This window comes from Podarcis tiliguerta, assembly GCF_965153285.1.
Source record: "Podarcis tiliguerta genome assembly, chromosome: 5".
Taxonomy (NCBI): Eukaryota; Metazoa; Chordata; class Lepidosauria; order Squamata; family Lacertidae; genus Podarcis; species Podarcis tiliguerta.
This window is the reverse complement of record NC_139538.1, coordinates 78,327,870-78,355,033: the sequence shown is the minus strand read 5'-3', so window position 1 is coordinate 78,355,033 and position 27,164 is coordinate 78,327,870. Positions and strand designations below refer to the sequence as shown.

Below are 27,164 nucleotides of genomic sequence, written 5' to 3'. Positions count from 1 at the left end.
ATTCTTCCTGAACATCTGTGATAGTAAAATAATACCATGGATGTCAGCTCTTAATAATTTGGGTAATTTTCCCTTGTCAGTTTATTTCAGCTAAAACTCATTGGAGTTTAGTCTTCTCCCTTGCATTTTAAAGCTGCAAACATTTATTTATTTATAAAAAATATTTATACACCACTTTTCATTGTAAAAAAAATATCTGAGTGGTTTGTAACAATTATATGTAACATTATGCAATAAAACCCATATTGAAATGTTAAAATCAGAAATCAACTATTATGGGAAAACATATTCTTAATTGCCTGCATAAGTCTGGCGGGGTGGCGGTGGTGAGCAGGCAAGTTGAAACCAAAGATGTGCTGAATCTCTGTTGTCAGAGATCATATTGTGCTGATGACATTAACGGCTCTGATTCTTGTTGCTGTCAGATGAGCCTTGCCAACAATGCTCCTGCAGTGATTGAGCTGGGATCAGGTGGTCCCAGTGGTATGCTGGAACTAAGTTGTTCAGGGCTTTGTAAATTAATACAAACCTGGCTCAGTAGTAGTTGGGCCGCCAGTGCAGATGTTTGTAACAATGGAGTCACATGTTCTCAGCCAGAAGCCCCTTCACCACCACCAGCAGTCTGACTGCTGCATTCTGCACCAGCTGGTACTCCCAAACCAGGTTCAAGGGCAGACCCACACAGAGCACATTGCAGTAATCTAGCCTTGAGGTCACCAACGCATGGATTACTATAATGAACACACAACTTAAATCTTTCCGTTAATAAAGCCATTCACAAAATTGGTTCCCATGTCCAAGAAATGGGTCACCTGCCTATCCTGGATGGGGTTGCACCCTCTCTGAAGAAGCAAATTTGCAGCCTGGAGGTGCTTCTGAATCCATCTTTGTCACTGGAAGCCCAGGTAGCTTCTGTGACTAGAAGCACCTTTTACCAATTGCAATGGTTACAACAACCATGGCCATTTGTTTGGCTGCTGTAGATCATGCATTGGTTAATTCAAGCTTGGATTACTGCAGTACAATGCACTTTATGTGGGACTTCACTCACACTTGTTCTGGACTCTGCAGTTGGTGCAGAAAGCTGCAGCATGATTTCCCGGAGACCTGCGCTATCAAATATGGACTTAAAGGACCTTTAATGCCTCCAACAGCTAGTCACCTTCTAGCCACTGATGCAGAGAAGAACATTGCTTCATGCCCTCTGTATGAGCTGCCAAAGACATCTGGTTGACTGCTGTTGAAAACCGTGCGGCACTAATTGCGTTTCCATGCTCAGATGCAACAAGTTTATATCAAATGACTGCTTCAGCATGTTGCCATCTATAACACAGATTTGATTCCTTTCAGGCTTCCCTGGACTGATAGTTTTGTGACTTGACCTTAAATATCTCTGAAAATTCTAATAAGCCACATTCACCATGTAGTGAACACTGAGATAGAACCACCAGCAATCATCCTTCGATTACATCCTGCCCATTCAGCAAGCGTTTCTCCATTTTCCAAAGCACAGTGATAAAGATCTTTGCCACCCCCCACTTTTTTGAATGGCAGATCTCGCAGTTCATCTGAACAGGATGATGGTTCAAGTCTGTCAAGACTGATTATGCCAATCTCAAAGATCCCCAATCTTGACTCCGAGGTGGGAAGAGTACCTCCCTGGTCACTTACTTGAATGAGGACTTGGATGATTGATGCATCAAATTAAGAAAATCAATGGAATGTTCATTTACAAAAAATTAATCAGTTAGCATCGTTCTCAATGCCGTCTTGTTTGCCTCAACATAAAAGGCAAATGCCTGATTAATAGTGACAGCAAATGAGCTAACAAGTGTGCTGAAATGCACTTGGATCAGACATGCTGGAAAAGCGGATCAAGAAGTAAAACAGTTTCTCCTTCTATACTTTTTGGAGTCTGTTCCCCATTGTTCACCAAAAATATTTCAATTATTTGGAGTAGTAGGTTGAATATTTCACATGTGGTAGTTGTTATGTGGTTTGAATTGCTTATTACTGCTCCTGGGCTACCAGAACTTGACCTGGTGAATGGTCTGAAGGCTGATAGGCCGCCTTAAGCTAATCAGGCCTGGCTTTGTAAACTGCTTTGATGGGAGAACACTTGGGAACTGGCTGTAATCTGTCCAAGCTCCTCAGAGGAAGAGTGGACTATCAATTAAACAAATGCCATCCATTTAGCAAGTATATATACATATATAAGAGAGGCTTGATGGATGTGTGGGAGGCTGAAACACATGTTTAAGGGTGCATGCCTGCTGCAAACTCCCTCTTCACACAATGTTACTACATAAAGTGTGTAGCTGCTGTTAAATTGCAGTTGACTGTAGATGCCCTTTAGATATTCTCCCAGCCATGTGGGAACAATTTATTGATGAGCAGCTCTTGCACAGCAGGAGGAAAATTTAACTACCCTGACCACATAGGTGCCAAGGCTGGTCCTACCATTAGGTAGATTAGAACAAGGTGGATGTCTCGAGGGGCAGGTGGTGCAGGGCAGGGGGCAGCATTGACATTATGGAGGACAGAACTGTGTGTGCCACATTGGCTGCCTGGTGCTTTGTAGCTGTCCAATCGCCAATAGCGAAGTAAGCTTCAACTGCTAGTTTATTTGGCTTCTGAAGATGGAATTGAGGGACATCTTGACATTTCACTTCACAGCAAAACCTCTTAGACCTGTCCTGTTGGGGACCATTAAAGGTAATTGAAATAGCAGATAAAATGATCTGCTACCATGAACTGTAGTGAATTTGCCTCTGTGATCATTTTGATGAGTTCAGTATATGGTTATATTAAATTACAAAACTGAGTCTAGCCATTGGGTCCATTTTGTCCAGTGTTGGCATCTGTGACTAGAACAGGTTCTTGTGGGTCACAGGCAATTGTCTTTTTAAACCATCTCACAAGAAAGCCTTTTAATTGGAAATGGTGGGTCAACTGGGTTATTTTTCTTTGAAAAACTATGTCTTAATCTGTGCAGAATGGGTCTCCTTGCTTTCTGCCATTCCCTCCCTCTCTCTCTCTGGCTGTCAGCACAAAATGGTAGGGAATAGAAAGAGACCATTGTAGGTGACAAGTTGGAAATTATGTGTTTGCTCAGCCATGGTATAACAAGCCTGGAAGGCACAATTGACTGCAGCAAGCAGAAATATTTCCAAGCCATTGATCCAGGCTCCACACACCATGCAGGAAACCCCGACTGCAGCTTGTCAGAGGCAGTTAGCAGTGGCTTTTGTAAAGCTGCCTCCTTGAGGATCTGTTCTTGGACCTTGCTCAGCAGGGGGCCTTGATTTCTAAAGATGAGGACCAGTGTTTGGAAACAGGTTTGCTTCATCGGTTCATATGTTGTTTCACAGTTCCTCTAGTTACATGGTTGGCTCTTCCATGCATTCCTTAATGGGGGTCGATTTCTTCTGAGTAGAAATGTAAGGCCTTTCTGTAATAATCCATTTACAGCAGACAAGTTGTGCGGGAGAAAGAAGGAAAGCAATTGCACACATAGATGTTATTCATCTTGAAGCAGCATCAGTTCCACAAGCCGCAGCAATATGTTCAAACTGCTTCTTGGCTGTTCGTCTCCAAATCTAAAACTTCCTTTTCACTAGCTAACATTTGAACTTGCCTTTTAATTTTTTTTGCTCTGCCCTCATCCTTGTAGGTAGCTATGGTCTGCATTCCAGCCATAACAAAGGGGCACAACCCTAACACAGGTTGGGACACAATCCTAACTACTGTGTCACATCAGCTCAAGGGTTTCCACTTCTGTAATGGGCCTTTTCCTCCTCTCCGCCACCCAAGCACACTCCCACACCCTTCCCAAATCTGCTCCAGGTGGTTGGGGGAACCCCTAGAACAGATTTAGAGCATGTGCCGTGAAAATCATTGCGCTGGCAAAACAGTTTCCTTAGCTTTACATTGGATTCCACCTACAGTCCTTGTTTGCCTTGATCTTTGCAACACTGGAAAGCGTTTTGGTTTGCAGAAAATAAAGAATAATTAGGTTGGGCACTGGGTTACCAGCAGGCAGCGCTTTACTCACCAGTAACCCTCTGTTTTGTTAGGTAGTCAGTATCAAGATCTAAAAAGTCATAAGATTCTCCCTGACTCTGCTCCTCACCCGACAGGTTCCCTCCCTCTGCCCATGAGCTGCTGTATCACAATAGACTTCATTTTCAGCTATGGCTCTACCTTTCCTGGCTTAACCTAAAGCTACAAAGGGAGGCAGTATTCTTAAAATTGAAAGCTGGCCACCATAGTTGAACATATTGTTATTTTTGTTCATGAACTAAAATTTCATGTCAGTGTTATTTCTTATGCCCAATGAAGGGAATGATAGAAATTGAAGATGGGCCATATCCATGCAAGATTTAACTCTTAATGTCCAACTCTGAAGCACTCTTCTTATTTACATCTCCTCCTCTGTCTTCTTGCCCTTTGTTCTTGGGGGCAAGTGTTCTTGTCAATCTCAAAGGCTTGACAAAAGCATTGCACATGACTCACGTCACCTTGAATTTGTCTTTGCATGTGCAGTATGTCTAGTGTTCATACACAGCACAATCTAGAATGGCTTTTTAAACAGGTCTGATTCTTTCTGGGTGTCACGTACGTTAGCAGTGGTGCAATTAGCCTTGCGAAACCTTTCAACTTGGGCACCTATTTTGTGATATTCCTGTTACTCAGCATTTAGGAGACCAAAGTGAATGTTTAATTCCACTAGTTTAATTCCACAGAGGGAACTCCATTTAGCGAGGGGGATTACTGCCCTGTGTTTCATGCCACATGTGATTATTCTTTAGAATCACCTATATTTCCTCTCATCGCATTAGTAGTTCCACACATCGAATGGCTATTGTTATAAACATGTAGATCCTTTTGCTTAGCAAAACAGGATAAACTATTTGGTCAGTGTTGGAAACATGGCTGAAATTGCTCTTGAGTTTTTTTAAATAAAAAAGTAACCATAACCAATGCTCTTAAAATAGGCAGAGTTTCACAATTTAATCGTGCATGTATCCAAATGCAGTTCTTGAAATTTTTGCTCCCTTAACAGAATATGAAATGGTGCCTCTGGTTTTATAGAGCACCTAAGTGAAATTCAGCTTCATGTGTGCTGGGTAACACTTTATTTGCAAAGAGGTCAGAGCTAGTATTGTCTCTTCCTCACACAGCCAGTCAGATTGTGCCTTTGCAATGAATTATGGGTCCGCCATCAGCTATCTGATCTTGCCCTTGCAGACTAGATGGCACTAATGAACATTGCCATGACACAAAATCAAACCTAATTTCATTTTGTGAGGGACAGCTGTGACTTTTGCTGTAAATATGATCCTATTGTGGTTTGGTGTGTGCCCGCTGCAGTGATGGATAGCTGCATGTAATGTTAAGAAATGTTGCCATCACTTGTCAGTACAAGCCTATGTGAAATAAGCCCATTTTTTAAAAGGCATTAAAAGAAGCTTGCCATTTTTCTAAGGCTCAAGGCAGGAAGAAACATTTCCTTATGCTAGTGCTATATAACAATTGCAGACTTAAAGGGTGAATGTAAGGCAAGGATGGGGAGCCTCCATCCCATAATTTCTCTTTGCCTCTCTATCCTGCCCTGAGGACTATCTCTAGGACTGCTCCTTCTCTCCTAGGTTGGCCAATTGAACATTGCCGCCCCCCCCCCCCCCGGAGAACATGCTTCATCAAAAAAGAGAGGACCAAAGAGAACAGGGACTTATCATTTGCATAAGATTTGCATATGCTAATTTACATATAGATGCAGATGTAGAAATAATACCACCATTTAAACAGGAATATAGTAACTCTTCCCAGGGTGGGGAACAAGACTGTGGGCAGGTGAGCTGCTTACAGTGCAGGCCAACTCTTCCTCTCCCTTCTTATCATTTTCATTTTTAAACTACACTTGGACCGGACAACCCTTCCAACAGTGGACTCTCCTCTGTTCAGTAGTGCACATGGCCATTCTGCCTTCTCTCCAGGCCAGTCTTGCTTCATCAGACCACTCATCTCCCTGGATCTGCTCTGCACTCTCCTTAAGTGCTTTTGCCTGGCTGGAATGTGTCCTCTTTGGTGTGTTGGAGCTTTTTGAGCAGGAAAAAACAACGTGGTGCCCTCCAGATGTTTTCACCTACAACTCCCATCTGCCACAGTCATAATGGCCAATGGTCAGGGATGATGGGAATTGTAGTCCAAAACCTTGGAGGGGGCTACGTTGGCTGCACATGTTTCTTTCTTTTTTTAATTTCTCTTTATTAATTTTCATACACACATATGTACAGAAAATAAATTCTTCACGGGGGAAAAAAACAATAATAAGAACAACATAAGTTAATTATAAGAAAAAAAACAAAGACAAACATGTAAGTTATTGACTTCCCTCCACCTCAGTTTTGGGTTATGTAATACATTTTTTCGGCTGCACCTGTTTCAGGGAACCACACACACACACACTCCATGCCTTTTGGCATTGGTGACACACACACTGGGGGTATTGGCAGGTTCTTTTTTCTCACATTATCCTGTTATTCAGTTCCTGAATATACCATAAGCTAATATTATCAACTAAACAGAGGATCTCTCAAGGTCAGGCATATGGAGGAGCTGTTATTTAAGTGGGACCACTGCAATGTAGTCTTCAAAGTACTGTGAGATAGTTCAATATATTGCCCTTTTTTAAAGACAGTCAATGTGCAGTACAGGATCGCATGTCCCAGCTAAGCCACTTTTTGGCCAGTGAATAACATTTGTGGAACTGGATAACGTGTGTGTCAATGCACATTAGCCAGTTTTGCATGTGCTATTTGTTGCACACGTGATTTTTATTTATTTCTTGGACACGAGCAATGATTGCTGCAGTAATGTGGTTGTGTATTTGCACCTTAAATTTTGCACTTTTAACTGCAGCATGAGGGGTTTTATTATGCATGTTTTTGGCTCTTTTCTGTTTTCCTCATTGTAAGCCTTTTCAAGGACCACATAGGTTGAAAAGCATCTCTGCAATAAATAAATAAAATCGTGTTTCAGCATTTTTTAATCTACTTTTCTCTGCAGGAGGGATGGGAAGTGAAATTTGCCATTGCATATTTGTGCAGTTTCTGCAAGACCTTGTAAACTAGACCAGAGAGGGGTATAATCTGGGAACGCCAATTCCTCCCCACCCAAACTTCTTGAATTTCAAACATATTTCAGGATCCAATCATGTTTGGAGCCCACACCCAAATTTGCAACATGAGTACATTTCTAACTCATTCTACACACACACACACACACACACACACACTGCTTTTCTTTTCATGCTAGTAACATGCCATTTCCTCACTCATCTTTCCATTAAATTGCAGTGCTCTGTTTTGCTGATTTTAAAGCACAGAAACTGAACAAATATAGATTTTGGTGATCTTTAACTAAGTTTTAAATGAGTTTGAGGTGGACTTGTGTACGTTTGAACACACCACAGTAATATATCTAATCCTGAGATTCTTCCCAACCTTTTATTACAGAAGCAACCCACAAAAGATTTTCAAGGACAGTAGCTCAGTGGTAGCACACACATGTGATATTTGAGTGCTAGTAAAATGCAATTTCCCTGCAAATAGGGCTGCCTCGCCACCTCCATTTACTGACCACTGTGCCTTCAACAGGAATCAGGCATTCAGAAAATAAGCACAGGCAAAATCATATGTGAAATCTCCTCTCCCTTTCTCCCCCCCCTTTTTTAATTATCAATATTAACACAAAACTCGCTACCTTTAATCAGGGTTTGCAAGCAAGCTTCTGGCTCTCATTGCAATGTCTGTTTCGAAACTAGCAGTGGTTGTCTTTCACATTGGTGCTGGCACAGTTCATCACCAAGAGATTTTTCTCTGCAAAGAGAAAGGACAGGGGAGTTCACACATGCAAAAGGAAAAGAGGAGGACACAGTGTATGAGCCTGCAGAGCACATTCAAATGCTTAACCTGTGGTCAAGGGATAACAATATTATATTTGCACCAGGCCTTTGTTTGGAAAGTCCATAAAAATTAGTAGACCAACTCTAACTCCCAGCTGAGAGCAGTGGGGCTGAACAGAGCATCAGAGCCATTGCCATGTCTGAAATCTGGTCATTTATGCCAGCCAGAGTAGAAGAAAGAGTGGGTTAGGACTGCTCAGTAAAAGAACTAATTTTCATTTCTGATTATAACCATGCATGAAAGTAGACTATTTTGCCATTGGCTTTTTCAGCTGCTCATTATTGGCTGGTGGGGAAACTATCAAAAACAGTTGTGTATGATCATTTTCTAATTACATAGAAAATCTCTCTTTATTTCCATCTCCTCCTGCCTCCCACTGCCCGGATGTTTGATTTCAAAGCATCTCCATTCTTGTGTTACAACATGAAACCTGAAGCATTCGTTAAACCACCTCAAAGCTGATTTAACCACAAATCCATTACACTTTAAGGCAGTTGATACAGCTTGTAAAAGTCCTGAATTTCCCACACACTACAGATTAAACGTTTGGAACTATATCCGTTAAGCTATTAGTATAATACTTATATGCAACAGGGAAACTGTTAGCTATTTGTGATAAAATAGATGCCTTACCCAAGACTTGAAGATAAATCTTTACATGTCAGGTTGGCAACAGTTGAACAACAAATATTATTCACATGAATACAATGTGCTTTTCTCCCTTGAGCCCAACACAGGGTTTAGTCGTTGTTTGTTTTCAAAACTCCTTCATAACAGTGCATAAATTATTAATCCATAGCTTGATTAAATCTCACAAAAATCCTCCAGACAGGGTCTGCTTGAAGTCACCACTCTTCCACACTCTCAGTCAAAGAATCAACTAACAGAACAACCAGCCAACTGCCAACTGCTAACTGCCATCTCCTTTCCCCAATACCATTTATTCTTGTGAAACACATTTACAATGCAAATATAATACAAATACTAACAGAAACACCTGCTAGATGAGTCATTTATTGACACCCAGAGTTAACAAAAGAAAATTTCATGTTTCAGCCTAGTTACTGAGTCAGTGTACATGTGTGGAGGATTAAAGCAGGAATGGGAACTTATGGTCATCCGGATATTGCTGGACTCAAATTATTATATTATATTATACTGGCCGGGACTGCTGTAGCATATGGAGGTCCCAGGTTCCTGTAGTAAAGTATATGATTCAAAGAGACGCAGCTGTTAGGCCACAATGCTGCACATGGCTGATGGGCAGAGTTTGGTTAGTGGGTCTCATATTGTATAAGACTTCTCTGGTGGTATCACTCAGCTTAAATGTTCAATTCCAGTACAGGAGGTGGAGGGGAACTTGACCGGTATAGTATAAAATTCTGTACTTCTCTCTCTGCTGCTTTTTTTAATTTTTAAAAAAGAAAGGAGTAATGTCCCCCCCCCTTGGTATGAGGGACAGGGAGGCACCACAAAATGGGGACTTCCACATGTTAAATTCCCTCTCACTTCAAAGCAAAGCAAAGCAAAGCAAAGCAAACCAAACCAAACCAAACCAGAGCAGCAAATCATTTCTTTTTCTCCCCGCACCCTGGATCTGACTCGCTGCTCCTACGGCCGCTTAGAATTATGACGCACTGTCACATTTATAGGGTGATTTCATCAATTGATTTATTTAATTAATTTAGCGTTTTTAACACCGCACAGAGGGTATGTGACAGAGTGTGGCATTAGCAATTTCCTTCAGCAATAGATTTATTTGAGTTTTGTCTGCCAGGATTTATTTGAAAAAATACCGAAGGCAGCTTTCTGGCCTTGCTGTTCGTTGTGGTGCAAACACCAACAGCTTGGTGTCGAAAAAGAAGAAAACCAGCCAAATGTTCCTGAGGCTTAGAGACAGCAAAGCTACTGCAGTGGAGACTTAGCTTGCTTCCTTACCATCTTGTTCAGGATATAGGACTATAGGGAGCCTTTCGGATAAAGATGTCCAGGTCTCTATTCTCATGGACAGGCCAGTAAAGGGCTTCATTTGAGCCATGGCTTAATTCTAGAATGTGTCTTCAATAATAAGGTCCAAGAAAGAGCAAGTAACGCTGGCTGGCAGCTCATTTAAGTAGCTTGCAGTAAGGGATTCATGTGAACCAGGCCTTGGCATCTATTTCTGAAGGCAGATTTGTCCCAGAGTCCAGCAGTTGCTGGCCACTATAGCAAAGGTTTATTCTAAGAACTTAGTGTAGGCATGATGTCGGAACACAACAGCCTCATCCAAGATGATGCTTAAAAATACTAAGATTGTCTTCTGTTGAGCTGTCATTTGTCAGTACCCTTGACCAATCTCTCCCACCAAACTGTACAAAATAATGTTACTATTGGGCTCAACCTCTCTGGCATCCTTGAGGTTCTTTGACTCAGGCTGATCCAATTTCTGGAAAGGGCTTTGTTTTAGGAAACCTCATACAATAAAATAAAAACAATCACACTTTCAAATCAAGGTCTTCTATTCAGTTCAGTGCCTCTCTCTTTGCTCTGCAATGCATCTTTTGATTAGTTAATCAATGGAAACACTTAGAACTTGGCACACAATCTGTTCCTTCCTCTTCCTTTGCCTCTCCTCCCCTCCCTTTTCTGTTTTCCCTCAGTTAGATATGTTATCACTTGCTATTGACCTGTTCTCTTTTCCTTCTTATTAAGGGGATTATCTCTGCCGTCCTAACCAAATGTACACAAAATGAAGGATTCATCCCCATCAATAAAAATCTCTGGTAAGTGCTTTCAAGTCTACCTTATAAGTTTGATTGATGCAAGCCACGGCAAAATTTGCTCATAGTTTGCATCATGCCAAGAATAAGATGAAAGATGTGAGATACCAGACACCACTCGGTTTGCCCTATTAAGATGCTTCTATTGTATTGCCCCCGCCTTCGTTGGGTTTACGTTATCCCCTGGTGTGATGTGGGCTGTATTACAAATGCTGATGCTCATCAGCTGTTCTCCCGTCATTGAACAATGACTCACTGCTTGAAGATTGGCTCCATTGGAAAGTATTGCTTCAGCGGTTGATCTGCATTGGCTCATTCCCACATGCAAGGCTTCATTTGCTGCTACAGGCAACAGCTAATGAACATGCATGTATGAGCCACCCCTCTGAGTGGTCTAACCACACATTGCAAATGCATGTAACAGACCCCAAGTTGAACTCCTGGCATCACTCCAGGAAGGGCCTCTGTCTGCATCCATGGAAAGATACTGCCTGTCCTTGCTCATGTCCAAAACAGAGGCATTTATGAGAAAGTAAAGGAACAAACTTTACATAATGATGCAGACTCCATGGCTAGGAAAGAGCAGATTCTAGTCTGGGTCCTCTTGCAAGAGAGAGCAGTAGCAACAGCAATAAATCTTGTCTGACCCAAGGTTGTGGGTTTGAGCCCTGTCTAGGGCCTCACTTGGTACAGTATAAAGGCAGCTTTCTGTAAGTCTGACAGCTGCTGTTCCTCTGGAGAAAAGCTGCTCCAAGGGGGTATTTAGAGCAACACCAGTGGTACATGGGAGTCTGTTTAACCTTTTCCCTATCTGTCACTTCTCCACTACAGAGCCCCCTCCCAAAGGGTGTCAGGCATTTGTTAACACGCAATTCTGCTATCAGCTACTGTTTTCATGTTTACTGATAGCCATCTGGTAGTGGCATCCATTCAACTGGTAATAATACGTGGTTAGAGCTGGTTCTCACTGGGGAAGGGGGGGGGCTAAGATCCATAGCTGTCAACTTTTCCCTTTTCTTGCGAGGAATCCTATTCGGAATAAGGGAATTTCCCTTTAAAAAAGGGGAAAGTTGACAGCTGTGATAAGATCACAAATGTGCTATATATTCACACTATCCACCCTGACAATGTAGGCAGACATTGCACTCATTACCAGGAAACACAGGCTGGTAGCAAGTACCATTCTGCTGCCAGTAATTCAGGAAGCTGGCCTAGACCTCAGATGGTAGAATCAGAGCATTCTCTTTTCTAGTGGGTTAGACTGAAAATTTATGGAACAGTGCCGATCCTCTCATGAAAATCCATATAATAATATTTATCTTAAAAACCAATGCTGTAGTGTGACTTGATACCGTAGCTCTCAAATGCCTTGCCCCCCCCTTCCTTTTAAATAAGCGCAAGGGAATTGTAGCAAAGACACAGTGCCCGTCTTTCATGTTTTCTAGAAAGCCTGAGAATATGCAGTGACTCCTAATGGAGAGTTAACTAGTTTTGAACACCTATAGGGGTTCAAATGAGTCTGGCCATTATCTCCAGCCCTTTTTATGGTGCTTATCAGAGAGGATGAAACACTTGGATGAAGCACTTGACGGTTTTAAAGGGAAAGTGAAAAATCAATAGCTACTTACAGCCCTTGCAGTATGCAAATGAACAGCCTAGCTGGCTGGGTCTAAGGAAGGGCATGGGAAAAAAATATCATGTAGGACAATGGACTTTTGAGCCAAGAGGAAAAATATGCTGCCACAAGTAAACGTATAGCTTTACTGAAGTGAAACTGCTACACCCACTTGCTGTTTTTTGACTAAAATTGCAGCAAAATTAAGAGATTTAATGAAACCTGCACAGAAATTGACATGATATGACCTAACTATATAAAAAAAAATTAATGTGATGAATGAGAGTTTTCAGTTTCTGAAGATATCCTGGGGTAGATAATGGCAAAGGACTGTTCTTGTTAAAGTGATCTAGCCTAGTGACTAACAAACATAGCCCATGTATGCTTCCTTGGGAGTAAGGCCCACTAAGAATCACGCATGGCTAACCTAGTTGCATCTGTCTCATGGAGTGATGATGGCCGTTCATGCATTCTTTGCATGTGTTGACGTATTCCAGCGCAGGAGCCTTACAGATTATTTGGGGCAGATTCAACAAAATAGCTGCACTAGGGGGAGCCAGTGCTACAAGTCCCGCTAGTGCAACAGGGCTTTTGCTCCACTGCTCACCCACTGCACACCTCAGCTCAGGAAGATTGGGAGAATCCCCAGAACAGCACACTGGGGTGGTGAGACCATTACATCTGGCAAGCAAACATGGTTGCACTGATAGAACAATTGTATTAACACAACATTGAATTCCACACTCAGTATCCCTCAATATTTTGTGGTTAAAGCTACAAGACGGGTTAAGATAGACCTGCTAACAATGGTGTTATCTCTCACAGTTGCTCTTGGATTTCTTTCCCATTTATATGAGAGCGGGCTCATTAACTCATGGCTAGAGAAAGGGAACAATTTTATTTCATTAATTGACTAACTGAATGAATTTCTAGGCTGCCTTTCAACCAAAGTAGTCTATAACATAGATAAAATTAAGAGCAATTCAAATGGGACCATGATGATCCCTTTTCCTGTGTCTTCTCTGTTCCATAGCACTTGGCTAGGTGGGTTTCATACTCCAGCATAGCCCCACACAGTGAAGTTCTGCCTTTCTGGCTGTTTTCTGTGTTTGCTAGGTCTTTGTCCTTTGTCACCACCCTGAGCTGCTTCTCATTTGTCCTGCTGGGAATCATGTTCTATGTTATCGATGTGAAAAATTGGTGGGGTGGTCAACCTTTCATTTTTCCAGGTAAGTTATTGCAACTGTGGCCTATTATAACATTTGATTGGGGCAGTAACACCAAGGTAAGTTTCTAACAGTAGCCCTGTGCAGACATCCAATCTATATTGAAAATGACATGGCGTAGGGGGTCAGGGTCACACCCACTAGTCCTGCCCCATCATTGTCCATAGCCTCCATGCATGGAAGAGTCTGTCCCTACAGGGACCTGTCCACATACACTGCTGACATGCAGTCTGTGTTTTGTAAAAATGGAGGTTACAGATCAACACATAAAGAGCTTATGAGTTTTGACAAGTCCCAACTCCCTTGCATATATACAGGTCTGCACAGATCAAACATCAGCACAGGACTATTGAGGAACCTTTTTCAGTTAGAGTAGCCAAAAGGACAAAACCCTCCTCTGCTTTTGACAGCAAGTGAAATATTTTTCTTTTTTATTTCTCTTATTTTCCAGAGCCTTTCCTGGCTACTTAAGTTGCTTTGGCTTTTGACCCAGCAGTGTAGTCTCTGTTTTGATTGTGGCTGTTGTGCATTTTAACGTTTTATTGAGAATCTATTTTATAGATTGTTTTTATGTGGTTGTGGGTTCGCTTTTGTTCTTAACTATTAGATTTTAATAGCTTGTTGAAAGTTGCTTTGCCTGCTTTTTGTAGAAGGGCAGAAAAATGACTAATGAATGAATTAATACTAACGAAGCTTGGTGGTGGTACACATAGACACCCCGCAAACCCTTGCCTGAGAATTGCACAATGTCAATTCCAAAACACATGAAAAGGCTGCTCTGTGATTCATTTAAGTGCTTATTGACATTAACAAGTGATGCTACTTTGAGAGTGCAGTGACTGTACCTGGTGGAAGCCGAGGATAAATCATTCTGTAGTTTGCTCAGTCTTAAGACTTCCTCTGGAGCCACTTGGCAATCTCTACTTAATTATGTGTTTGTTCAGGAATACAGACTAGTAATTTATGAAGCTGTTATGCCAAATGGCTTATGTCTATCATAGGTCATAACTCAAGTCTCTAAGCAGCTAGACTTTTGCTCTCAGCAGTCCCTCTAATGCTGCTTAGCTATACATTGCTGATCTCATGCTGGACAATGCAAGTTAGATTCAGGTTCTCCCAGTCAATTTCTCACTGCACATACCCTCATTAGAGTGCAGGCTGCAGTTGCCCCTGACAGCTGTCCTTTGTAAAACAGTGTCCCTGTTTTATTTCCATCTTCCCTTTGGAGGCAATGTCATGCATGCCTTTATAAAACGTCATTAATGTGAATGGTTAGGGTTGCCACCATTCAGGTTACAGCCCTCTGTCAAGTAGCGTCTCTAGAATCTAGATCCTAAGGACTTGTCAACACCAGAATTTAATGTCCGTCTCAAATTTCTGTGGTGCCCTGTGTGATGCCAAAGTTTGGTGTCCCCCCACCTCTCGCACTCCATTCTAAATCATATTGCAGCATCCCCTGCAGCACCCACTTCCTGCCTCTATAGGTGCACAACATCAGAATGCTGCAGAAGTGGGCTTAAGCCCTACTCTGTTAGGTGCAGCTTATCTGAAGTGTAGCCCATGTTAATGTTCGTATCCACCGCTGCTTCATATAGTGTGAATGCTGGTAGTCACAATGACCATGCTTCAATTTAAAACTGTTTTTAATAATAATAATAATAATAATAATAATAATAATAATAATAATAATAATAAATCTGCCCCTTTTGCAATTGTTACTGACTGTGGTTGTAATGGTTTTGTTTCTTGTAAGCTGTCTAAAGGGCCCAATAAGGTCAAAAGGCAGGTTTAGAAATTTTAAGACCCATAAAACAAAATATCACCTGACCTGGTGTAGAAGTGGAAGAATAAAGTGGCTCTGTCACATGATCATGTTGGAGGTGGCAAAATGAATCACCGCTAGCATCCTCACCCTTAAACTTTGGGTAAGGCGAAAAGGCCAATTACAATAATGATTTACACCCCACAAGGAAATGTATGGGCAAAATAACTAGCTATCCTTCAGAATTGCAGTGCAGGGATTTTTAATATACAGATTGTCACACAAAGGTTATGCAAGCTACTGTGGTGTAATGGTTAAGAGCGGTAGACTCGTAATCTGGTGAACCAGGTTTGCGTCTCCGCTCCTCCACATGCAGCTGCTGGGTGACCTTGGGCCAGTCACACTTCTCTGAAGTCTCTCAGCCCCACTCACCTCACACAGTGTTTGTTGTGGGGGAGGAAGGGAAAGGAGAATGTTAGCCGCTTTGAGACTCCTTCAGGTAGTGATAAAGCGGGATATCAAATGCAAACTCTTCTTCTTCTTCATAATGGTATATCCTAAACTATGTTTCTTCCTATGAATTTACAGGGATGAATTCAATTCTCATCTACGTTGCAAGCTCCCTCCTGAGCACATACTTCCCTTTCAACTGGGAAATGAAGTTTCCGAACTCCCACGCCGAACCCTTGTTTCAGAATCTACTAGGCACTTCACTTTGGGTATTAGTTGCTTATCTCCTCTATAGGAAGAAGTTCTTTTTAAAAATATGACAGCGTGGGATTCAGGAACGTAATTTCCTCCCTGCCCCCAGCTCTTGTAATATGATTATGATAACTGACAATCTCAAAACCTGAATCCTACACAGGATATGGTGGTGCTGCCGCTCCATGTCTCTTCTCCATCACGTCTTGCAACATGTGACATAAAAATGTGTGATGCAACAGCACCATCCCTGTATCACAATAATAGGAGGCTGGAGTGGGGAGATGCCAGTCACAATGCCATTACATCTCACTTTGTTTAAACATTACAAGGCAAAGAGGCAGAATATAGAGAGAGCAGCAGCTCTTTGTCTCGTATAGCATCTGGCTCACTCCCAAATCAGTCCCAGGAATCCAGTCTCAGCACCAAGCAGCAAGACAGGTAAGGAAGTATTCTGCCAAAACAGTTTCTCATGGACACCCATTGGAACTGACAATGAATCCATTCCAAAGATCGGGGATAGGGAACTTGTGGCCCTTCAGGTGTTAGATAAATTCCAACTCCCATCAGTCCCAGCCAACATGGCCAAAGGTCAAGGATGATAGGAGCTGCAGTTTATCAACATCCAGAGTCCACATGTTCCCCACACGATGCAAAATGTTGTATTGGAGGTGGCCCCAAATATCAACAATGGTATGAACTTCTGCCATGAACCAAATACGTTGGTACTGAAGTTTAGCTGGTTTCCCTGATTCTTTGTGTACCTGTTCCCTTTTATCAAATGTGTGTCTCGAAGGTACAAAATAAATAAACAAGCAGCTTAAACGGTTGATTCAAGATGTCGTTTCCCTCATTCACGGATGTACTTTAGAAGCCATATAGTTGCACATTTGCATTCAGCAAATCTCAAGTCATGTGAAACTTGAGGACATACTTCCCTAGGAAACAGGGTTAATGTAAGGACAACATGTTGTCACCTCACTCTTCTTAAAAGTGAGGACTCTTCCTTTATGTTGTTGTTGCAGTATCAACCAGACCGCGGACGTCTGATATCTTCTACCTTTAGGGCGTGATGCTTTTGATAACTTTATATTAATACAGCTTGGGGCTGTAGAATCCCCCACAAGTGTTCTAGCGGTGTTACATTTACTAGTCTAGTGTATCTGGTACTCGAGGCAGAAATCTTTATTCTCCTTGCTACAATCCTATGTCAGCAGCCTACTCCTCTGACCAGAAAACAGAAGCTAATAAACTTTTTATTCATTGGTTACCCAAATCTATCACTGCCTAAAACTGATTCCCCTACCCAGGAAGCCACCATTTTTCTCCGCCCATGACAAGAAATAAGTATTATTATTATTATTATTAATTAAATTTCTATACCACCCTTTCTCCAATGATCATAGGGCTGTTTACAATATAAAAACACAAAACTGCATACAATAATAACAAACCAAAACAATATCCCACCCCACACACATACAGTTTAAAAGACCATAGGTTGTTTAATTGGCCAAAGGCCTGGGGAAGAGGAATGTTTTTGTCTGGCACCAAAAGATATGTAACAAAGGCACCAGATAAGCCCTTCTGGGCAGAGTATGCTACATGCGGGGAGCCACCGCAGAAAAGGCCCCGCTGTCATGTTGCTGCCCTCTGGTCTTCTCCCATCACTTGACGTGCTACAGTTCTTTCTACGGTTGAAGGCAGGGCCTTGTTTTTATTTTGCTCTTCAGTTAAGCATGGCTAGCATCACATCACTACACTGATCTCCAGCACTGGTGAGACCCTCATTGCGCTGTCCTTCAATCAGTGCTGAAACTGCAGGATCTTAAATGCCTCGCATAGGTCAGGGTTATGGCACTCCATGGGATTGATTTAATTTTAAAATTTTCAACCATCTATATTTAATCTGAGTGAGGGAAAATAGTGAGTCACTTTGTTTCAACATTGTGAGGCCTCCAGAATGTTGCCACTAACTAAGACCACAGGGTAATGTTGATATATTTCAAAATAGGGAACTTTCTCTCAGCAGACTTGTTAAGTTATATCTTAATATTGTCTTGGGGTGGGCATTAATAATAAAAGACAATTAAATGGTATTTAAAAAAAGAAATTTATGTGCTTATATTAGTGTTTTTCAAGCTATCCAGGAATATTTTCATACGAACCTCTCTACTCAAAACCCTCTGGATATCACTGTGTATTGTAGAGGATTGGGTGTGTGTGTGTTATGGAGCATATATTTGGCCTTGCCTGATGAGCCTCATCTAACATGAACAGAGAATAAGCTAGTGTGATCTGAGAGTGTATCCTATGCCAAATGTTCATAGCTGCACATTGCAGGGGGGAAATCAGGAGTTACAAGTGAGTTGTCTGTCTGTCATTACTGATCTTCAGACTGCCTGATAAGCTTCCAAGGAATACCAGGATTCCCTGAAACACTGTTGGAAGACCACTGGGTTATACCTGTACAGAAGCTCATTTTTTGTGGAAGTTCTTAGCAAGCTTGGCTCCATTACCACACACAAGGACTTGGAAGTACCCGACCCTGCTGTGGCCTTAACACTGTGAATGGGATCCTCCCCTAGCCCCTTGTGCTATTTACTGGAGGATGACTAGGAGAGTATCATCTGTAGGAACGAAGGCTTCAGCAGAGTCTTTGGCCCTGGATAACTCTTCCATGTACATTGGAATGAACACACAATGGAGGAGAACTCCCATGATTAATCTGCCCACTGGACTTCTTAAGCAGGATCCTAAAGAAGGAATTGTATATCAAGTATTACTTTTTCAATTAATGGGAAACTCTTCTTGTTGTTGTTTTTTCAAATAAGGGCTTTACCTTTTTATATTCAAAATTTATACTGGGTTTCTTTTTTATTTGGAGTTCTCAGAGTAAAGGAATACTCAGAGTCCTAGCTCCAAATCCCAAGAGTCGGCGAGTAGCCAATTTCTGTTCGTATTCCAAAGTCATATGAAGAGTACTCTCTGGCAATCCAGCCTGGAAGAAGCTATAATGTGAATATGACAGCTAGGCAATATTTGGTTGGCGATATTAGAGAAGAAGTGTATAAGTGCTGCTGAAGAGGAAATCAGCCAGACTTGACTAAAGGTAAGTGAGATATCAACAACGTTTCCTAAACCCTCCAGTTGCTGCTGTATGGAAGTTTTTTGTTTGTTTGTTTAAATTTATATAGCACTTAATTGTGACAAAAATATCAAAGTGGTTTACAAAATTGGGATCCTAAATCATATTATTTCCATTTTTTAAAAACTCAGTAAGAGCAAAGGACAGAGAATGGAGAGCACAAATATTTCAAAAACAGCTATAAGGATTCCCTGTACTTCTAACATATCTTTTTTTTTTTTCCCTAACATATCAAAACAGTCAAATAATCAAGGGAAACTGATTTTTTGAGGGAATCTTGTAAAATATTGATTGGGGAGAATTAATACTGAAAGGGAAAATTATTTCTGAGGATCTGGCTTGGAAAGGCATTATTTGTGGGGCAGGGGTGTCAGAGGAGATTCTGGGAGAGAAGTTAAACTGTGAAAGGGAAGCTGTTTTCTGTATGTTTGGGTGATAATTGTGTTTGACCACTGCAGCAAAATACACCAAATTCATCTTAGTCCAATAGCAGCGATCCAGATACTTCTGAAAACAAGCAGCGCAGTGCAGGAAGGTATGCCAGATACTACAAATGTATTTCAATTCTTAATGTGTTGGCTTGCTCTACAAAATCCTAGCAATCTCTCTCTCAGGGGTGGGGAATCTGTGGGACACCAGAGGTTGCTGGATTCCAGTTCCAGTATGGCCAGTGATGCGGAATTGGAGTCTAAGAACATATCGGGGGTGTCACAGAGTTCCCACCACTGATGCCATATTTCTGTTTGAAAACAACAACTGATATTGTGATGCCACTTGTGTTACCCACTTATGAAAGACCAGTAGCACACACTCCCTACTCTCTGCCACCTTCACTTAGCCTTATCATTCTGCATACAATTCAGATTTTAATCTGAATTGATATGTTCCCTTTTAATTGCAGGGAAGAAGCAATCAAGGGCTGAAAACTAAACATTGATCATTCATAGCACGAAACTGGCACTTATAGCATATTCTGCCTGATTTGCCATTAACTTGCTGCAGTGGTCTGCTTTTTCTGCAACTGTTGGCCTGTGAATGGCCATTGAGTTGTTCCGTTCCTGCACTTTGCTGGCCAGACAAGCCATTGATAAAAAGGGACGTTGTGGTTTTGAATTGCAGACAGACCAATCAATCAGGGGACAAAGGATGAAGGCAAGTTATTAAAATTCAAACTGCATCTCAGCTTCCTGTAGAATTTTTAAAATTATTATTACAGCTAACTTCATCAGCAGTCAGAATAGACATGAACTTGCCGGCAACTGACATTTAAAAACTTCTTTTTGTTATTTACTTCTTATTTTTCTGTGTCATTATCTTTGCCTGAACAATGGGCCAATATGTGTGACAGGAGATTAAAAGTCCCATGTCCCTTCATACTTTGTTGAAATAAAGTTTAAAATAAATTAAAATTCATTAGATTTTTGCAAAGCATCAGAGCAGATTTTTGGCAACACAATGTTTTTAAATTGCACAACTTTGGGGAAATCTAATATAGACTTGTATAAAAAGTATGTGTGCTTGACCAATGATCAGGGGCAGATATATTATCTGGTTGCCACTAGCCTCCTAAAGTGGGAAATGGTTGTGCTGGATAAAAGACATTAAATGTGTTTTCTGGAGTCTGTTTCTCCGTAGACCCACAGCTGAGGTCAATGCAGAGCAGAAATTTTCCATCCCATGGAGCAGCTTGCCATGAACTTGATTATATGACCATATAATGGTGTATCAGATGTATCTGTAGGTGTTGGATTAATATGCAAATACTGGAAGATTATGTTGTACCTCTTTCAGTCCTATTTGCAGAGCTGGCTGCTTGCTCATTTTACAGTGTTTTTTTAAAGTTGTTTTATTTTAACGGTTCACAGTTTAGAGGTGGGGAAACCATAAAGGCTATTCCACCTCCCTTTTACAAGCCAAGGCCAGAAAAACACAGCAGAATATTAGAAATACAAATGACAAAGGCAGGAATGAAATCAAAAGCCTGTGATGGCCTAGGATTCAGATTCAGAGGCTGAACCTGAGGAATCCCAGCCTGCACAGGAGTCCCCGCCTCCAGAACCAGCTGAGCCGGGGCTGGGGCCTGAGCCTGAAGGGTCCTCACCTGTGTTGGATCCTCAGCTGCAGGCACCAGCTGAGTCTGCTCTAGCCCCAGAGGTGATGGAGGACCCGTTGCCTGCAGGTGCTCCACTCTCAGCCCCGTCAGGGGAAGAGGAGGTTGCCTCTGGTTCCGGTAACCCTCCAGCCTCTCCTGAGCTGCAGAGGCTCGGGGCAGAGAGGGGGAGGGAACTAAGTTCCTGCAGGAAGAGTGCTCGCCTCCAGGCCAGGAGAGGCGAGTCACCTGTGGACCGGGGCCACCCTACGCCTTGGGGCAGATAAAAGCCAGTCAGCCCCCGTCCCAGGTTGCGGGAGCAATGTTGTTGCTAGCCTGTCCTTGCCTGCACCCTGTCCTGCTCTTCTGCCAGAGTTCCTGACCCCACCCGACTCCCTGCCTTGGACCCAGCTACAGCTTTGATGGACAGCCTCCATACCGCACCATCGACCTTGGACTGGACTCAGACCTCGCCTCTTAGTAGGCCCCGGGACCAGCACAAAGCCAGTCTTCCCATCACACTCTCAGGGTGCTCATATAAAAGTGGTAGTTTGGGCATATGCAGTAGCGCTGAAAGGAAAGTTGAGTGACTAGCAAGCAAAAGAGGGAGCCAGCATTTTCATCTCTCCTCATTGCTCTCAATGTAGTGTCACAGTGGATTAATGGTGAATTTAAGAGTGGTTTTCAGGCTCCATTCCAGGCAACGCTGGGGTTCCTCAGAAGCCAATGAAAAAGGTCAGCCATAGCAGGGTGAGACATTAGGGCATAGGTGCCAACTTCCTGGTGCCCTGGGTGCCCAAGCACCCACAAAATTCTTCATGAAGGGACTGGACACCTGCAAATTTCAGTGTCATACATGCTGTAGGGCACCCACAGTCACAGGGCCAAGTTGACACTCCTGCATTAATGTCCTCAGTCCTCATCTGACATGCTCAGTACTATACCACAGTGGTCTGTACAAGCTGCATATTCATAGGTTCCATATAGATATATTTGGCTGAATGGACAAAGGTTGGGAATAGGGTCCATCACCATGATAACAAACCTCTCCTCCATGTATCCTGCTCATCATCTAGATAAGGCTTGGCTCTTACATCAAGGACCACATTTCCTCATGGTCAACCAGAGGCCTGTGGTGGGTGGGGCCAGAGGTGAAAGGGGACAGGGCAATGGGTACGACTCCTATATTTGCATGGTAGGTTACATATTCCAGCCAAGCACAAGCCTCTGTAACTCCAGTTACATTTTCCATACAGACAAGCAAGAGGCATCATCACTGTTCAGTAACGCATTTCAGCCACAGAGAAACACCCAGGGAAGGTTGTGGAGCAGGGCTGGCACGGAAAGTGGGCAAGAGAAAAGGTACAGCCTAGGGAGAGTCCCAAGACCTGATGCTCCCCACCTGTATTCCCCTGTATTGGAAGAGGAATAAACAAAGCACTTAGCTTCCTATAAACACAACCTACTCTAAGCAGTCAAAATGGCGGTCTTACCAAGTTTCAGTGGGGAGCTTCCAAACTGAATGCCCAAATGCAAAGGCCTCACTCTTCCATGTTCTGCATAGGTGGGCTAGGAGAGAGATGCAAAGGCAGGTTGAGGGCTGAGGCACAAAACTGGCTGCATCCATCGGATTTGGCGAAGGAGAGGCTCCAGGTGGAAAGAGGACTGCAGCCAACTTTCCATGGACTTAGTGGCTGGTGAGTTTCAATGGTTGCTATTTTTGCTTAGTGCATATATTCCTTTATGATGATGCCCCACCTTGATTGATGCAGAACAAAAAGCATACTTTCAAATTCCTGCCTTCAGCAGCAGGAAGCTGATTATCTTCCAAAACTGTCGTAACAAAAGGAAGGCAATGACTGCTAAACTGAGCAATTGCTTTTCACTGGACCCTTAAGAAATCTTTGACATCCACCTCCTTATGCCACAATGAGTGTGTTAGTCTTTAAGGTACCAGAAGATTATCAGCGAAAGAAACCAATAGGAGAGTTACAGTACTTAAAAGTTGCCTTGGGCACCTTTGAAATTAAGTTGCTAGCTTTTACCATATTTATTACATTAATATCCAGCCTTTCTTTCCATCATAGCACTCAAGGGAGCATACGCTGAGTTTCCCAGACCAGTCCCGGACCTGCTTAGCTTTAGCAAGATGGCTGCATGCGGTTTTTTTTACCCCAGCTGATGAGAAAATATTTTACTATTTCAATGACTGGTTGGTCATTGATTGACAAGAGAACAGTTTAAATAAATATTTAAACTGCAGTTACAACTATACCAAGGCTGCAATCCTGTGTAAGCCCTGTTGAACTCAGATTTATTTTCTAAGTAATCATGAATAGCAGATGTGGGGAACCTTATTTTTCTTCTGGAGGGAAAGGTGGGTAGAGGGCAGCTTGCCTTCCGGAAGTGCCGTCCAACACTTCCATTCCACTTGGTCTCCCCAGGAAAGGCAGGATCATGTGCTGAACCCCTCAGGTTGCATTCTACTGTTGCATAGGATGCTGCTGCATGTATATTTTTTTATTCTACTCCTAGCCAAACTGACCATGCCAAACTTCAAATCTCACATGAAAGCATATACTGTCTTGTGAAATCCAAAAAAGTATCTTTGCAGTCAAAACCAAGTGCAAATTCTCACTCTATTGTGTATATTCAGTTGAAACAGAATATGTTTTCTGTTAATATATAGGAACCCTCAACCATGTATCGTTTATTCTACCTAATGTGCTTCTTTCAAATTCAAATAACGCAGAAGCATTTGTTGGAAGCACCCAAGTGTGCTTTCCTTGTCTTCGTATATAAAAGTGCAAATGTTAACCATGAATTTTAAAAAGGTCACTGCAGTTGGTCAATCAGTATAAATTGGATGTAGCTTGTGGGCAGAAATGAATCTAGTCAAGCACTTAGGTCTATGGTTTCCTTGTCTCTTCCATGAGCTCTTCTTAGGCTGTGCTGTTCAACTTCCTGCTTAAAGGTCCAGTTTGTAGGAATATGGGAAGCTACCTTATACTGAGTCATTGGTCCATTTAGCTCAGCATTGCCTTTCCAGAGCTTCAGAGATGACTCTCTCCCAGCCTTCCTTTGAGATGCTGGGGACTGAACCGGGGACACAGTAGATGCCCTACCATTAAGCTATGGCCCTCCCTCAATAGATCCTATGGTGGGGCACCACTGGGACTTGTTAGGAGGCCCTTATTCCCCCCGCAGAGCTACAATTCTCAGAGTGGCTTAACAATCACCCCTCATTCAGGGGAGCTCTGAGAACTGTAGCTCTGTGAGCAGAATCGGGCTATCCTAACAACTCTGCACAACTCGGTTGTGCAAATGAGCCACAAGGGGCAGGCTTGTATACTTGCTCCCACAGGTGAGGATTTTGCTTTCATTCTACATTTCAGTCAATGTTGAACTCTCCTCTGTACCCAGCAATGCCAGCAGCAGACTGGTAAAACCACTGGGCTTGAACAGAGAGCTGGGGGGGGGGGGAGTATAACGTGTGCCTGGAACCAACACCTTTTTAAAACATTTATCATCTTGTATCATGTTAAAAACACTTGTCTGTGCTCACCAATCCCTACTTCCAGCAGAATAATAACAGTACAAAATTGATGGTCTTTGAGCAAAACTTATTCTTTCTGTCCTGGATTCCCCTCCACTTTTCCCCCATGTCCATTTATCAATCATGGAACTTTTTCTTTTTTTGTCAGTATAGATCTTGTCCTCTGTAAACTGTCTGTTTGTGTAATGGATGGATTGGTTCCTGCTTTGCTTCATTCAGATGGAGGGCAAGTTCAGATGCCATATGCCTCAGAGAGAAAGCAAGGCAGAACCAGAGAGCACAGAGGAGGGCTTTAGAGGACCTCTGGATGCTCTTTTCAGTTTTATTGCTAGATCCATCTATGGGTGACAGTTGTATGTGGTGAGGGTGAATTTAAAAACAACACTACCCTAATTTTGTTTCAGCATAATGGAGAATGAAAAGAAAACATTAATGAAGTGCATGTGTGTTTTGCTACAACAGGCCAAGGCTACTGCTGTCACAAAAATGGCACAATTACAAAAGATTTAAATCCTACTGAGATAGATTCATACCTCAGACTTCACACAGGAATTGGGGAACATTTTCTGTTAATGTTGGCTGATCCAGTCCCTTTGGCTGGCCACGGTTGCAAGTTCCACAGTCGCACTTGGTCATTTGATAATTGGTTTTCAAATAGCACTTTAAATAAACATCAGAAACTCACTGGTAACTTAAGATCAGGCCTCCCCACTGATTCCCTGGAACCAACTGACCAGTTTGGATCTCTTCTTTCAATAACAGCCTGCCGTTGCCCTGACAACGCTTGGGCCCAGAACTCTGGCTTGCCACTCCAGGTGAAGCTGCTGATGCAGTGAAACAGAGTGTATTAATATGCTCACGATGTCAGTCATTTTCCCCAAATGACTGAACAATTTAGCCATTTTATTAAACCAGTGAGTGAAATAATGATTTTGTGAAGTGATTTAATTTCCGTCATTTCATCAAAAGTATTGGTTTCACAAGGTTACTTTCACGGGGAAGGGCAAAATCCATTCCTCAGTTGTGTGGCCGGCTGCACATGGGAGGGAACCTTCCCCACACCCACCATGCACAATGTCCCAAACACCCTTCAACCCCACCCTCTTTCCAAATGCAAGACGTTGATCCCCTTGCAGATCCCTGCTGGGGGATGTGTGATGCCCTACTCTTCCCACCCAAACTTCATCTGTTGAGCATACAGTCCGTGAATGATGAACATTCATGCTGCTTACAATATAAAACTTGAATATAAAATTGTAAGACATACACTGCAACATTTTTACATGCAAATTTGAAATATGTGAGTAGCCCTCCCCACCAGGGTTTGGGTTGTGGAGATGGCTAATATTTACATGTACCCTTGAACCTATCTAAACAATCTTGCAGCATTGCTAGTGAGGGCTTAGGATGCCTGTAGCACAGGTTTTAGTCGTGCCAGGAAGTTTCCTTGACTTTTTAAGATAATGTCATGTTGACACACTGGATCAAATCCTTCCAAGCTGGTTTTATGCGATATAGTATGCTGACGTTACCCATGCTCCCTTAACTGAGAGCAACTTGTGGGTGTGCAATAGGTTTCCGGCCACATAATCTTCTGAGCAAACATAATGCTCCTTCTGCAGGTTAATCTGGGTTTCTTATATATATAAAAGCAGCACAAATGTCAGTGAATCTGAATAAATTACCTGTCGAAGGAAAGAGCCACCACTTCTCGGTTTTATTAAGGTTCTTTTAGCACAGAGGCTTTGAACTTTAACAGATATATTGCAAAGCTCAAAGTCCTAACTGCAAACTTGTACAAAATGCAAAAAAGACATTAAAATAATTCCTAATTAAGAAAATCAACCTGCCCAGTTCATGTGCTTTACAAAAGGAAAGACGACGAAGAAGAAATTTTAATCCCCTAATGATCTTTATGTGGGCCTGGGGCCCTTGATGCCAGCCAGATGTCAAACGTGGCTGTACATCTTCTGAGATAGTGTAGGTGGATTCTTTAACCTTCTGGAAATGATCAAGGGAAAGCTGGTGTAACATAATGGCCAAGTTTGAACTGTGAGCCAGGCAGTCCTTGGGTAAAATCTCGCCTGACATGTCCTGTAGCAGACCTTACCCTCCATTAAAGTGGTAGCATTTTATCACTTTTTTGTTTGTGGAGAAATTTTCTACATCAGACCACTGGGTCCCACAGAAGGGGTCAGGATTCCACCCCACGTTCATTCAGTGGTCCTGATTCTGTGTTTTTAAATTTAGCACGTCGAGTTTTCCGCATCGCTCGTATCTCCATGCCAAGGAAATAGCAAACCCACTTTGCCCTGTTTAACTTCTGTTAGGTTTCTG

The 27,164-nt window shown here is 42.3% G+C and overlaps 2 protein-coding genes and 3 long non-coding RNA genes across 11 annotated transcripts in view; 2 read left to right on the top strand and 3 right to left on the bottom strand.

Moving 5' to 3' along the window:
* LOC310677423 (heparan-alpha-glucosaminide N-acetyltransferase-like) overlaps positions 1–16,864 on the top strand; it is a 176,090-nt gene extending 159,226 nt beyond the window's left edge. For all 3 annotated transcript variants that reach the window (XM_083440432.1, XM_083440431.1, XM_083440433.1), the window contains 3 exons: positions 10,662–10,732; positions 13,461–13,573; positions 15,921–16,864. In XM_083440432.1, coding sequence (XP_083296558.1) covers positions 10,662–10,732; positions 13,461–13,573; positions 15,921–16,102 — 366 coding nt within the window. In that variant the 3' untranslated portion in view covers positions 16,103–16,864. The remainder of the gene's footprint in view (positions 1–10,661; positions 10,733–13,460; positions 13,574–15,920) is intronic.
* On the bottom strand, positions 22–25,560 carry LOC310677562. Its single transcript, XR_014511279.1, has 3 exons — positions 25,361–25,560; positions 22,765–22,840; positions 22–3,451 (listed from the first exon to the last, which is right to left on the bottom strand). It is a non-coding gene; the product is annotated as an uncharacterized lncRNA (long non-coding RNA).
* Positions 5,910–6,873, bottom strand: LOC310677573. Its single transcript, XR_014511290.1, has 2 exons — positions 6,457–6,873; positions 5,910–6,252 (listed from the first exon to the last, which is right to left on the bottom strand). It is a non-coding gene; the product is annotated as an uncharacterized lncRNA (long non-coding RNA).
* On the bottom strand, positions 6,880–9,209 carry LOC310677520. Its single transcript, XR_014511216.1, has 3 exons — positions 8,604–9,209; positions 7,768–7,883; positions 6,880–7,014 (listed from the first exon to the last, which is right to left on the bottom strand). It is a non-coding gene; the product is annotated as an uncharacterized lncRNA (long non-coding RNA).
* RET (ret proto-oncogene) overlaps positions 21,820–27,164 on the top strand; it is a 115,951-nt gene continuing 110,606 nt past the window's right edge. For 4 of the 5 annotated variants that reach the window (XM_083440332.1, XM_083440326.1, XM_083440327.1 and 1 more), the window contains exon 1: positions 22,836–22,968. The gene's annotated coding sequence lies outside the window, so the exon portion shown is untranslated. Of the gene's footprint in view, positions 22,007–22,835; positions 22,969–27,164 lie in introns of those variants that run through there. The other variant, XM_083440324.1, reaches the window with a different exon arrangement.